This window comes from Vulpes vulpes, chromosome 12 (assembly GCF_048418805.1).
Source record: "Vulpes vulpes isolate BD-2025 chromosome 12, VulVul3, whole genome shotgun sequence".
Lineage (NCBI taxonomy): Eukaryota > Metazoa > Chordata > Mammalia > Carnivora > Canidae > Vulpes > Vulpes vulpes.
Window position 1 is genome coordinate 110,290,440 of NC_132791.1, and position 14,626 is coordinate 110,305,065.

The following is a 14,626-nucleotide window of genomic DNA, read 5'->3' on the forward strand; positions in this document are numbered from 1 at the left end:
GGACTCCCCAAATAAAGTTGCAGGGTCCCCGCCCCACCGTCTCTCTGATGGCCAGGAGGAGAGGTTGGGGAGGTGGGCCTCCTTACCTTAGCGATACTGCCTTCGAGATTAACCTTCTGGATGCCACCCATTTTTAAAGGACATTTCGTTCCACATGCCATCTCGTTAATTTTTTTTTATTGCAGTCACATGAGATGGGTGTCTTAGCACTACAGATGAGGAAACCAAGCTTCAGAGGAGTTACATCATGAAAGTCACACACTCAGTGAAGCTGGGCTCCGTCCTGTGTCTCGAAGTGCTCCTTCGACTCTCTCTTTAAACACCTGACCGGTAGGCCAGCCATTGACCGTGGCCAACACCTTTAAGTAAATCAGGTCCACGTGGGTGGATGTGATGTCTGAGGACTGGTCCATCCACTGGACCAGTCCCAGCCCAGTCACCTGGAATGAGAAGACCAGGGAACACCAGAGGTCTGGGCCGCGGGGCATCCACATCCCTAGGTCAGGTGCTCATGTAGCACATACCTGACCAAGTTCTGTTGGGTTGAATCAAGAAGTCTGATTCTTTGGGTGAAAAAAAAACCAGAGAGACCCAGGTAGTGTTAGCAAGGGGAGAGCACAGAGCCAGCCACTTACTGGTATTTTCCAGGTTATACTAGAAAAGGAGGCGGTTCACAGGGTGTCTTTGATACTTTCACCTGGCAGGGAGTGGTGGGCAAGGTGTGTGAGGTTCGTTAGGACCCTAGGACTCCTGCTTCTTATAAACGCTTCAATTCTTTCACATTACTCAGCCTGATTTTACTTTTTCCTACCAACTTAGGCCTCAGCTTCTTTTCGTGTCATGTGTCAGGAGTGGGTCCCGGCCCCTCAGGTCCATTCTGCCTCGCACAGAAGTAGCTGCCACAGGCCCTGGGTGGCTCATTCATTTGTCTTCGTTCAGCTCAGGTCATGATCTCAGGGTCCTGGGATGGAGCCCTGCATTGGGCTCCCTGCTCTCTAGGGAGTCTGCTTCTCCATCTCCCTCTCCCTCTCCCCCCTGCTCATGTTCTCTCTCTCTTGCACACATGTGTGCATTCTCTCTCAAACAAATAAATAAAATCTTTATTTACCTCTCTGAGAGGGCGTGAGTGAGAGAAGGAGCAGGGGAAGGGGAAGGAGCTCCCTTCCTCAGCAGGGAGCCTGACATGGGGCTCCTTCTGGGCACTCCAGGATCATGACCTGAGCTGAAGGCGGATGCCTAACTGACCAAGCCACCCAGGGGTCCCAATAAGTAGAATCTTAAAAAAGAAGAAGAGGAAGCTGCCTCCTCCCCTAGCTCCATGGCTACTGTGGGTCTAAATTCCAAAGACCTACTTCGGAGCTGCAGTTCTGAGATGGTGGTCAGCTGAACACTGGAGAGGGCCAGACCAGCCTGCAAGGAACCGGACAGACAGTGGTCTGGGATCCTGGGAAGTGGGGCTGCTCCAGACCAGCCAGGGACAAAGGAAGGCCAGGGATGGGCAGAGCAGACCCAGGGCCCTCATGTGTGTATACATTGTTTTGGTGCCACATTTGCTTTTCTAATTCTATTTCTCTTTTGGGAGCAGGTTATCAGCTAAACTCTGGCTACAAGAGGTCAGCACTACCATCGATTTATGGAGGAGCATTTTGCAGAGTTTCCAAATTCACCATGCATGATCTAGGTAATCTGCCCACAGGAAAATAAAAAATTGTGGTTAATAATTAATAATTCCAGGATGACTATATATCATGATGAATGAACAGAGCAGCTTCCCTATTGCTTGCTCTCTCTCTCTCTCCCTCTCCCTCTCTCTCTCTTTCAGCATAATTCCCAGGGCTAGAAGAGAATTTTAGATGTCACCTATGGTAGTGGGTATCAAATCTCATTGATGATTGCAATTTCCTGGGAAACTTAAAAAATTGTAGATTCTTGGGCCCCACCCAATTTACTGAATCACAGTGTCCAGGTGTGGGGTCCAGGAATAAACATTTTTAAAAAACCTGTAGTGATGATCTGGATGATGATAAATTGGGTTTCGGAGCTTGGTCTAGGCCCAGATGGACAGGACATCCGCTGGCCTTCTCAACATGACTGTGTCTGCAGGCTTTTTTCTCTACTGATGGGTTTAAACATGCCTGTTGCCCTCATCCTCCACACAGGAGCGCACTAGCCATCAGCTCTTCTCTGAGTGGCCCAAGACATATTTATTAACACGCCAGGACTCCAGTCCTCATAACAGCTACTCCAGACCTTCTGGCTCCCATGACCCTCCTTCCCTCCTGTCTACACTGCAAAGGGGGCGGGGTAGTGGGATGCAGGTGTGCAGAGAACAGAAGGCCATTGGCAGCAAAACCTAGGCATGCGACTCTTGGGTTAGGAACCAGAAATGGCTCTCAACTGCTAGATGGGTGCATCTAGTGCCTGCCCCACAGCGGGCACCCCCAAATTTCTGTTGAATGAATGGAAGGAATAAAAGGATCATTTCTAAGGCTTTTGGAAGGATCAAAGGGTAGGAAGACCCTAGCCAGGGTGGGGGTTGGAGGGTCTTTACCAGATTGTCCAGTTCTGGGTCATCGCTGAAGAAGGGTTTGTGCTCCTGCTCCTGCTGGTGGACAAAGTTCTCGATGTCCACATCAAAGCTGGCGGAGGTGATGCACTCCGAGCCCTGGGTGGCCTGTTCGCATTTCTCAAACAGCAGCGTCAGGAGCGGGAAAAGAGGGTGCCTGCGGGGACAGCAAGAGCTCACACATGCGCACACACACAGACCTGCTGCTGGCGGGGCTCGGAAGCCACCGGGGGCCCCTTGCCCACACTCCCAAGGCCCCCATGCCAGCCTCGAGGGCAGCACCTCATTCCCTGGTCTCCCAGCTCCTGGGGCCTTCGAGGACTCTATTACTCCCCAGTGGGTGCCTAACCCTTCTCTTTAGTTAGATAAGCTGCGCGGATATTTGGTGAGAGATGAGGGGTATCACCCTTCATGGAAATCAGTGTCCATTTCCCACTCAAGGTCAACCCAGGAAGGAAGTGTAGGAAGTATCCAGAAAAGTCCTGCACATGAGCAGTAGTGATTAGTCACAGACTTATTCTAGAGCCAGCTGAGGGCAGCAAATGTGCACACCTGTGTGTCTGCAAGTGTGCACAGGGGGACTGTGTGAGCTCAAATGCTCGTCCATACATGGTGGGCTGGTGTCGCCACCTCTCCTGAGTCCCCTGGCTGGGTCACACACCCCAGTTACATGTATACAATCTCCCTGCACCTTTCTCTCATTGCACACTTAGCACAACTGTGACTCAATGATTGTCTGCATCCCTGTTCTCTCCCAAGATTGGCCCTGTTTTAATGATCATTGTATCCTTAGGACCTACCCTGCCCTGCACACTCATAGCAGGCACTTCCTAAATATTGGTGGCTGATGATGAATGAGCAAATGAAGACAGTGTGAGTGTGAGCGTGTGTGAGTGTGTGGGTGTTGTTCTGTGATTACATAAGCTGAAGTGCCTACTTCAGTCCCTGACTGGCTCTCGGGGTCCTCGCTTAGACATCACCACCTCGGGGAGGCTTCCTTCACTCCCCTGCCCCTAACCGCGGCTGATGGCTCCCTGAATTGTTTGTTTTAGTATCAGCCTTCCTCACTAGACTCTGAGCGAGATGAGGGCAGGAGCTGAGCCCACCTCCTTCATCACTGTGTGTCCAGAGTCTGGAAGAGGTACGTGGATCCCGATAAATGTTTACTGCACATTACATGTGTGTGCGCCTATTTGCACATACAAGGGCACATCATTCTTATTTCCCCGCAGCATGTGTGAACAATTAGGTCTCAGCATCCAGCAAGTGTGCAGGTGTTTGCATAGCTTGCTGACGCTGGACCCTGCAGCCTCACTCCCTTCCACTGCGATTCCAGAAGAGCGTCTGCCCACATCCCTCTCTGGTCTCCCCTCAGCCCCTTGGGAGCACACAATCCAGCTTTTTTCTGCTTGATGAAGCCCTGCTTGCTGGGAGAGGAGGAAGTACGTGCGTTGGGCCTGGCTCCCAGGTCTCTGCCAAGAGCACATTCTAGCCAGCACTGTCTGATAGAACTTTCAGCCATGATCGAAATGTTCTACCATTTCCTCTGCCCAATATGGTGGCCACCAACCCAGGGAGGCCAACAAACACTGGAAATATGACGGTGGACCCTGCAACACTGAATTTTAAAGGATTATTTATTTATTTATTTATTTTAGAGAGAGACAGAGAGAGAGAGCGCAGAGCTTGCAAGAACACAAGTGGGGGGAGGGTGGGACAGAGGGAGAGGGAGAAGCAGGCTCTCCATTGAGCAGGGAGCCCCATGCAGGGCTTGGTCCCAGGACCTAGGGATCACGACCCGAGCCAAAGGCAGATGCCCAACTGACTGAGCCACCCACGGGCCCCTGACTTTTAAATTTATTTAACTAATTTTACATAGGTAGCCAGGGTGGCTAGTGGCTACCATACTGGGGAACACAGTACGTCTTGCAGAGACAAACAGACCAGGCTTTCTTCCTCCCAACACGCTACGAAGACAGCAAGAGAAAGACTGACTATCCAGCCTACAGTGTTGGTGTACAGATGGGGGAACCCCTAATGGCCTGCCCCGTGCTGGGATTCTGGTAATTCTGGGCAATAAGACAGAAGGTGCTCAATGCCATCCACACCCACACCTCTACTGACTGGGCATTCTGCTCGGGCTCAGGGGCACTGGCGGATGAAGAGAGGGACATGCCTGCTTCAGTTGAGCCACTTGGCGGGGCAGCCTGCCCCTGGACACCACCTCCTGACCCTTGTCTTGGGAGCTGTTGCACACACAGCTGCCCCCCACCCAGGCTGCAGCCGAGGTTACAGTCTGGAGAGGAAAGAGGCTGGATGTCTGAGGGCGGCGCGTGGGCAGCCCCCAAGAGCTAGCCCATCTCCTGGGCTCCCAGAGGAAGCTGGCAGGGCAAACCAGGGGTCCCTTACCCGTCCGGCTGAAGACAAAGAGAAAACCAGGTGAAGGGGTTAAACTCCAGTGTAAGTCTTCATTTGCAGCCACTAATACCGCAGCATATTATAGTCTAATCTAACCTGATCCCAGTTTAATGCAAGATTCTTCTGGCCCTGAGTGGAATACCAAAGAAAGCCTCAGTGGCTGTAATTTAAGCAGAGCCCTGCAGTGGTTTAGCTGAGGGACATGAAAGGCAAATTCCAGACGGTGTTATGAATTATTGCGCCTTATGAACCTTCGTACTCTCAACAGATGCCTGCTGCCATTTAAACAGCCACTAGATCAATTAGGAATGAAAGGCACAAATCGACTCTGTACAAGGGCACTAAATTACCAGGAACTAATAATCCGCAGCATCGTGCCAGGTGGTGGGGGTGCGGCCCCCGCCCGAGCCCCGCAGCCGCCGCCGGTCACCGCACGTTCCTCCCTCGCTGGTTGCAGGGAGGGTGGGCAGCGGCTGCATGGGGAGGGGATGGTCTATGTGTGTGCATGCGTGTGCACACATGTGCACCTGGGTTGAATGTTGGCTGCCAATGAGAGCGGGTGTGAGTGTTGTCCAGGTGTCCTGGCCTGTGTGTTGCTATTGTGTGTGCACACACAACGCATTTTTGCAGTATGCGTGCACATGTGGGTATGAAAGCGGGATGCAGATTTGGTGTGCTGTAAGGTGTGCATATGCCCCGTGTTGTATGCAGTGCGTGTGCGCATGCGTTGTGTGTTATTTGCAAGCAGTATGTGTGAGGGGTTTGTGTGTTCTGTGTACCCAGCCTGAATGGCATGTGGGGTGGGGAAGAGGGATCTGCGAGTGATGGAGTCTCCCAGCGTTAGAGTTTAGGTAGGCAGGGAGAGTAGTCTTTTTTGCCACTGTCCTTACCCCTGCAGGGCAGACAGTAGTCAGGGAGGGCCTCTCTGAGGAGGTGACATTTAAGTTAAGCTTCCAGTGATGAGGAGGGAGGGAGGAAAGGAAAGATCATGCAAAGATCTGAGGGAGGGGCCATTCCAAACAAGGAAAAAAACAAAAAACAAAGTATTTAAGGTAGAAATGAGGTTGGCACGTTTCTAGAACAAAATCCAGATGAGTGTGTGGAGTGAGGCACGCAGGACGGGAATGGAAGGAGAGGAAACTGAAGAGAAGCAGGTGTTAGACCAGAGGTGGGGGGCTGAGGTAGGACCGGGGCATTGTCACACACACTGGGGAGCAACGTACACTTCCTATGCAGAGTGACAGCAGGGGCCCTTTTTATAAACTTCTCACTTCCAGGTGTCAGATCTCCCCGGAACATGTGTGTGTGTATGTGTGTGTGTGTGTGTGTGTGTATGTGAGGAGGGCATATCTGGGGTATTTTCTATGGCTTCTGCTATCTCTCAGAATAAGGAAATATTTTCTATTGCTTCCTCCCCCCCCACCCCAATTTAACCAGGGGCCCCTGGAGCACAGAGCAGACCCCATGGACGCCCGCATGGACACCTGTCTCCAGCCCCCACCCCCACCTGAGCCACACTATCAGCTCCCACACCTCTTTTCTCATGGACACCCTCCCCAGGCTCCTGCTTCTTGCCACTCTGATCCCTGGGTCCCCGAGGCCTGGGGCTCAGACGGCACCGGAGCTTGCCCACGGCTTTCCTACAAGTGTTCGCCAGGGTCAGTGAGCTGTCTGTGGCTCCCATGCTCTATCTGCCTGGATCCCTCGATAAACCTAGATGGCTACCTGCTACTTCAAGACACTCTGCACACACACACACACACACACACACACCCTGAGAAATAGGCTGTTTCTTAATGACTCAGCTGGGTTCCATGGCTGCAGTCATGCTACGGGCTCCTCTAAGGCTGTCCCCAGCCCAGTTCCCAGTCTCTGGCCCAGCCACCCGGCCTATGGGTTGACCTATATTTCTAAGCTACCCTCCAACATCACCCCAGAAGGCTGGAGATGAGGCTGGAAGCCTCCTCCATGCTGCAGGCTGGGGTAAGCTGGGGGTGAGTAGGTCAGGGACCAGGGGAGCTGGGTGTCTTAGCCTCCTGGGATGTGAATGGTCCCGCCTGAACCAGGTGGGGGATGGCAAGAAGCATTTCCAGTTAGGCGTGGGGTCTGGTTCTTTATTCCTGGCTTTCTCGGAGCTTCGGTTTGGCCAGCTAAGATGAGTTTTAAGGAGTTCCTCTTCCTGCCGTCCAGATCTGTCCCACTGTGGGTCAATACCCTTCAGAGGCTAGAAGCAGGAATGTGGAAGCTCCATCCCCGGTGCCCAGACGATGATGAACAAGATATGAAAGATGGCCATTAGACTTTATTTCCAAAGAGCGGAGGACATTTGACCTCTATAAGAGCTCACCTTCTCCCTCCCAGATCTTTCTCCACTCTTCTCCCCCTGTCGCCTCCCGCACGACCGCCCCCTCCACCCCAATCTCTCTTAAGCCGTTCGAAATTTGGAGGAAATAAATCTCACTGCACTAATTCAGTGAGAGTTTGAGCCTCGTCAGTGCAGAACAAATAAAAGGAGTGAACTGGCATGACATTTTACTGCAGAAGAGAGGTCGTTTCCAGCCACTAATAAAAAGGATTTGACACAGACTAATAAAGAGAAATGAATTTCTCTAATGGCCTAATTTAGCACATTCAGCATTGTGCCTCTGCCTGGGTGCTGGGAGGGGGCGGGTGGGAGCCGTGAGTGCGGACAGAGCCAGGAGCAGGGGAGGCGCCGGGGCTCAAGCAGAGGGGAAGAAGAAATGATCTCAAATCACATTTTATTATTTCTTTTCTCTTTTCGGGGGCCCTACCCCCACCCCCCACCCTCATCACCTCTCCTCAGGAGCAACTGAACCAAAATCAAGCGCGAGATACGCAGTTTCCGCTAACGATCCAGAGACATAAAGAACTGCTCTCCGTAGAACCGCAGTCTTGTGCTAGCTTAGGAAGGTGATTAAGCCGGATGTACTGATTTCTACAGGGGTTTAAGCCGTCATTTGGTTTAATTACTTCTGACATTTTTGCCTTCGTGTGTTTTTTTACATCACCCATGTGCTGCCCTGGAATGCCCAGTTTGGGGCTGCCCCGCCCTCCAGGGAGCAGACTGGGGACAGGGCAGGATGTGGGCTGAAGCCCTTGGCAGTGGCCAAGGCCACCCTCCCTCTGGCAGCTGGGAGCGGCCCCCACTCCAGCCCTGAAGCAATCCTGCCCACCCTGCCCTCTCCGGTGAGGCTTCCCAGAGCCTCCTTGGGCAGGCGAGCCTCAACACCACCTGCCCACCGTACTCCTCCCCGCCTCAGGACAGGTACTCTCAACATGGGTTGGCCCGATTGGCTTCTCCAACATTCAAAGGCCTCCAGGGATGGAGACCACCACTTCCTTGGTAATTCATATGCTCGGACCCAACTTCAAGTTCCCCTATAAGGCTGAAGCATGTTTCCTTTCGTTTGAAGGATTCAAGAAAAGACAGTGGGACCCTTTTCTGTGTCTCTTCCTTCCTCCTTGGACAATCTGGGCTTTTGGGAAAAACATTTTTTTCCATATTTCTTTCCACTTAGAGGACCGGAAATACAGAAGCTGAGGCAGCAAAAAAGTTAGAAAGAATATAAAAAATAGAGAGCTTCAGGGAAGCTCAGATGTGAAGAACACAAGAGGCAGACGGAGAAGAGATAGGTAGCAGTAGCAGAACACCACAGACTCCAGGGGTGGGGGGGGTCAGGATGGTCATACGCAGGGGGGCACATTCGTGTCGAGTTCTCTTTCTGGGTGATAAACCTTGTGATTCACAGTCATGCCACTCCGTCACTTCTGAGCCTCTCAGCCATCCCTTCCCTTGTGACCTTGGCCGGGACTGCGGACCTCAATTATGGGTCCAGCCAAGTGTGTGGCAGCCTGCCTGGCTGTCTCCCTCTTCTCCCTGGCACTGCCCCTGGAGCCCCTAGGCCTGTCCTGCACCTCGCCTCAGCCCAGACTCCTCGGGCTAGGGGGAAGATGGGCAGAGGAGGCTCTGCGTCACCCCTCACCCCTCACCCCGTTCCCCAAGCCCTGGCTGCTTCTTCCAAAGGGCACAGGGCCCAGAGCCTCCCCGGCCCTTCCTAGCTGGGATGGGGGATGGACTGCTCAGAGTGTGGAATGGTTGGTAGGAGAGCAAAATTTCTGCGTGGAGATTTTCAGTGATGAGCTGGTGGGACAAGAGGCCTGGTCAGGCCAGAGGACATTATTAGTCTGTTGGCCAGCGAGGTGGGGGAAGGTGGGAAAGGCAGTGATCAGGCTGGCTCTGAAGCTACCCACCTAGTCTCCACTCACACACACAGTGCAGGTCTCCACTTGCCAAAGGCCCACCACTTGGGAAACTACCGTACCCATGGGCTGGCATTTTGATCCTTTATTTCTAGCGCTTCAGGTCAGAGGTCACTGGGATCAGAGATTCACAGACAATACCCTAGAGCCGCTTTCTGGGACGGCCCCATCTTTTTCCTGGGCATCTATTCAGGGCCTGATGGTCCATTACAAGTATTCATTCTCACAACTATTGTTCTCCTGGATGCCAATGAACTAATAAGTTCACACTTCAGGTGCTTCGGGTATGGCCTCAGACTTCTCTTCAGTACTTTTTTCTTAAGAGTCGAAAGAGAATGTGGTCTTGGCCAGACAGTGGGTGGTCCCTGGCCCCTCGTCTTTTCACTGACCGCCTTCACCAACAGAGGCAATCTGGACTTCTCGCGCCCACCTTTGCTCCTGCCGCTCCTGAACTGTGTTCCTGCATCTCTACCTGTCACCTGTAATAATCTTCAGAATCCATGTCAAGATGCCACCCATTCCACCAAGGCTTCCTAGTGGGTCTCTCCAGCAAGAAAGCCATTGCAGCCTCTGAAGCATCATAGGAAGCACTTTGGGGTTTGTATCTTGACCTCGCTCATAATTTAAGGTGAGAAGCTCGGTGGTCTGAAATAAGCATAGACTTTAAGGTGAGAGAGCTGTGTGACTCGGGGGTAAGTTAATGGATTTCTCTGAGCCTCAGTTTCCTCTTCTACAAAACAGGGCTCATATCACCTACCACGCAGGTTACTGTAAGGTTTCAATGAAGAGACACGTAGAGTGTCTGACACTTAGTAAGCTATCAATTAATGCTTGTTCCATTTCCCTGGAAAGGTGTGTGGGCACCTTCTTTATTCAGAGCAACATTGACACCATCGGCTCCAATAAATTTCTATTCCCATATCCACTGACTCATTTGGCAGGGAAAACAAGCCCACGTGCCAATTCAAATAGAGGCACAGAAAGAGGAGGAGGAGAGGCGATGTACAATTTATCAGAACTCAGAACCTCTTTTTTTTTTTTTAACCAAAAAAGCACTGCCAGTAAGAATTTATTTTTATTTCCCTTATGACACTCATTAAATTCTACTAACTATAGTTGTTTGTGCACAGATCTGTCTTCCTCACTATGTGGTGAGCTGCTCTGGTCCAAGAGCTCATCTTATCTCTTTTTGAATTTCCAAGGGTCAAACACAGTGCCTGGCACACAACAGAGGATCGGCAAATGTGTGGTGAATCAACCAATGGGAATAAACGAACTATGGGAAGGGAGGTTCTAAGACGCAGTCCTGAAGTTCTTTCAGGCTCAGAATCCATCCCTTCAGCAAGACTCAGATCAGACGCTGCCATCTGGAAGCTTCTAGCTACAATGGCTACAAAAGGACCTGTGTTCCTTGGGCTCTGCTGGCTTGTGTGTGGGGTGGGGGCTGGCAGGGTCCTGGAGGGAGGGGGTGAGTGTGAAGGAAGAGCTCGCCCGGCCCTCCATTTCCCCTCCCCTCGAAGGCACCAGATGGAGAGAGCAGAGTGGGGTGGGGGAGAAGGAGCCAGCAGCTCCTGGTTGGATGTATTTTTACCTCAGGTGTGACGTTGAAGCCATGCGGGTGTATTTTTAGCCCTGCCTAGTGGGTGGTGTGTTCGCCTGGGTTGCCTTGGAGAGGACTTCTTCTTGTTGCTAAATTGGAATCGCATCTGCTAGGGTTCCTGGGCTCCAACCAGTTCTCCTCCCCCAGGTGGGTGGACAGGTCCATTCCTGGCAAGGGTGGAGCCCAGGGCAGGCCAGTCTGCTCTGTCCCCGTCCCTTCACCCCCTCTACACACCCCTCCCTCCTGGCACATTAAAAATAATAATAATAAATGTGAGATCTCAATGAAGTGACTGCCAAGGCGAGTCTGCAAGGGTACGAATACAAACAACCTAAAGCTAGAGATCTGTGAGGACCTCACGTCTGGCCCCTTCATTTTAAGGAGAGGTGACTCAGGCGCAGAAAAGGGAAATGTCTTTCCCAAGGGTAGCTGGTGAGGGGCAGTCAGAGCTCCTGTCCAAGCCACCAGAGATCTAGCCAGGGCCCCACGTGCAGGCAGCCTGGAGGGAGTGCAGGGGGAGGGCGCGCTCTCCCTTCTGCCTTGGTCACTGGCAGTGACTAAACACACACCCACACACACTAAGTTACAAAGGGCTCTTGCACGTGCTTATTGCATCCGAACACTCCATATCCTTCTCATTCCCATTTTACCCATTAGCGAACCCAGAAGTGTATCATTAAATAATGATATCAAGCTAGTAAGGGACTGAGTTGAGATTGAAATCTGGGTACCCACACTCCGAATTCTGTGCTCTTTCCCCTCCCCCGTGTATCACTGAACCCACTTGCTTCTTCTCCCTTTTGCTCTTCTGCCCTTGAGACACGCGCATCCTTGGGGGTCACAGACCTGAGCCCCCACGTTTACCCTTCGAGCATCAAGATCAATGCAGCGCAAGAGAATCTCTGTCCTATCAAATGAATTTCAAAAAGAATCTTCTCTCATAATAATAAGGCTTCTGTGCGTTTGGGGAGGGCTTTGACATTTTTGCAGACCTTTCGGTTTCTCGTTTGGTGCCGACCCTGTGAGGCAGGAGGACAGCTTATCTAAAGAGGTGACATAATTTGCCCAATGGTAGAGTCAGAATTTAGACGGAAGTCTTAGTCTTAAGTTCTTTCCACTTGACCATGAAATGGGCTAGTGCTTGAGAAAATCAGAGAGGGTTTAAAAGAAGGGCAAGACTGGCCGGGTCCAGCACTGGTGAGAAGCCCCAGCCTGCTGGCTCTCCTCCTATTCTATCCTGCACGCTTCACAGCAGCAGGAGACCCAATTGCTGGTTGTCTTCCCTCTTATGAGGGGGACAGATCCCCTGTAGGACTAATCACAGTAACTACTCACGAATGCAGCCACCGTTCACTGAGAGCCTTCTACATGCCAAGCACTGTCAGCTGTTAGCATTGGTTATCTCCTTTAATCCGAATATAACCTTGTGAGGATAAAAGTCAGTGGGTTCCAGGCTCCTGAACTCTTACCAGTGTGCCTTGTCTTGGCAGGGTACCTGGACTTCTCAGCTGGGCCTGGGCCGGGCCGGTGAGCTGCAGAAGCAGCAGGACTCACTGCCTCGGAACACACCTGCTTCCTGGACCAGGCAGCTGCAACCTCTGTGTCTGCCAGCAGCACGTTCAGAGGCTGCGCTGGGCTTGGGGGGCCTTCGGATGCCGGCAGGAGGGGCAGAGAACAGGCTTTGCCCGGTGCCAGGGGAGAACTGAGCGTGGTTTTACTTCCAGATTATGGCTCCAGCAGGATCACTCCCCTGACTATAGTCAACAGCTGAAATGTTATCTCTGATGCCAGTGAATCCAACTGCTTCCAAGAGCAGGGAGTCTGCTGGAGCCCCCAGCCCATAGAGCCCAGCCCAGAACGCAGCCTGGAACATCTGCTCCCAGCATCTCGTCTAGAAGCCCTAGCATGGAGCATCTGGTCCTGGCTTTTCTGCTTGGAATGGCTGAATTTCTCCTACATTCTTCTCAGGCCAGCTCACCCAGCACATTCCAGGAATGACCAAGCACAGTGCCAGGGAAGGCAGAGGGTTAGGCCCCAGGGTCAACTCACTGGAGCCAGGACACCCTTTGGTCACAAGGTGGAAGTGTTCTCTCAAAGACACTTCATTAGAAAGTGCCAGTTCCCAGGGTCCTGGCCAGGCAGCTGTCCTGGAGGACAGTCACAGCAGGACCCAGTCCCTCTGTCCAGGCCCCAGACTCCGGGGGCTCCTCCCACCCCATTTACCAGCCCAGCTCCAGGAAAGGCAGCTTGGCCATCATTTCCCTTGGGCTTTGCCTCCCTTGGGAAGAGCGGTGTAGCTCTCCCACACTGTGGGTCAGAAGCCTAGCAGTCAATTCCGCACTATGTGCCAAGTTTATATTATAGCTACTTTATGTCTATCTTTTTCCTACTCGCGGACTGATTCGTCTTTTTTCACAACCCCTCTTGGAACATAAGATGATGCTTTACACACAGCGGAGCTCCCTGCACGTTTAACTGAATTGCAGTGTGGAGACCACTCGGCTGGGGGGCCTTTCCAGCCCTGTCTGCTGCCTCGCCTCTCGGCATTTACCTCCTACCCTGACCAATCCCTGCTCCCTTTTCCCCAAACGTCTGATAGCAGCTAACCCCTACGGCCCTCTCACCCGATGCGAGATTCCTTACCAAGCACCTAATGTGCGTTGTCTCATTTATTCCTCTTGCCAACCCTGATGAAGAGGTAGTATTATTTGTAGCCCTATGTTACAGAGGAGGACACTGGGGGCAGAAAGGCTTAGTGCCGAGTGTGGAGCCAGAATGTACACCCAGGTGACCGAGGTCCAGGGGCCATGCTCCCAGCCCTGAATGCCACCTCCCTGAAAGCACCAGACTGCTTCGTTGTATCCTGAGCGGGCCAAGGGGAAGCATGCTGGCCCCTCATGCTTAAAACGTCCTCACTCAAAAAAACAAAAACAAAAACAAAAACGTCCCCACTCCCTCAGCCCCGGTCTACCCCCTGCAGCAAACACTGGTCTGTGTGTCAGGTATTAGCCTGTATTCCCTAATGTTAGTCTAGTTGTTACTGTTTTCTTTTTTTACAGTTGAGAAAACAGAGGCTCCGAGAGATTAACTCGCCCAGGGTGACAAAGCCAGCGATCACCAAGTCTATTTCTAGAGCTCGTTGCCTTGCCCAGCACGGCCCTTCTGCTGCACTTACGCCTCTAGTTGTAGGGCCAAGCCTGGAGCCTTGGTGACCTCTACTAGGATGGTCTCAAGAAAGCGATCTGAACGCTTTCACTGCCCTGTTCTGATCTTCCCCCAAGTGAGCGTGGCTTCTAGAGGGACCCAGTCCCAGTCCGGGTGAGAGGAGACCAAGGAACACAGACAGGGCTTTAGAAATGTCCAGTTAGGACTGGACTCCAGAGTGAGCTGGCCAGGGCAAGGTCTCACACGGGTAAAGCTCTGAGTCTGTGGTTGAGAAGAAGAGAGGAGGCTGTCCCAAATGAAGACCTGGAAGGGCCACAGGGAAAGGCCAAGACTCTGAAAGCAGGAAACTACAGAGGAGGTGAAGCTTGGTTTGACTCAGGGTTTCTGGAGCTGCCAGGAAGGAGTTTCATTAACGGGGAAACCAGGAAAGGCTTGGAATCTACTTGGAGAAGGTGGGGAAGTCAGGGTGGAGGCAAGGCTGGGCTCAAGCAGATGGGAAGAGACAGACCACGCTGGTTGAAACCAGGAAAGAAAATTCACCGCATTAAGGTGAAAAGGCATAATTGCAAATGCCTACTGCGTGCCAGGCACTGGTG

At 52.2% G+C, this 14,626-nt stretch overlaps 1 protein-coding gene across 12 annotated transcripts in view; it reads right to left on the reverse strand.

Moving 5' to 3' along the window:
* Positions 1-14,626, reverse strand: part of PKNOX2 (PBX/knotted 1 homeobox 2) — a 257,580-nt gene that overhangs the window by 41,562 nt on the left and 201,392 nt on the right. For all 12 annotated transcript variants that reach the window (XM_025998970.2, XM_072729434.1, XM_072729429.1 and 9 more), the window contains one exon: positions 2,552-2,723. In XM_025998970.2, the coding sequence (XP_025854755.1) occupies positions 2,552-2,723 (172 nt within the window). The remainder of the gene's footprint in view (positions 1-2,551; positions 2,724-14,626) is intronic.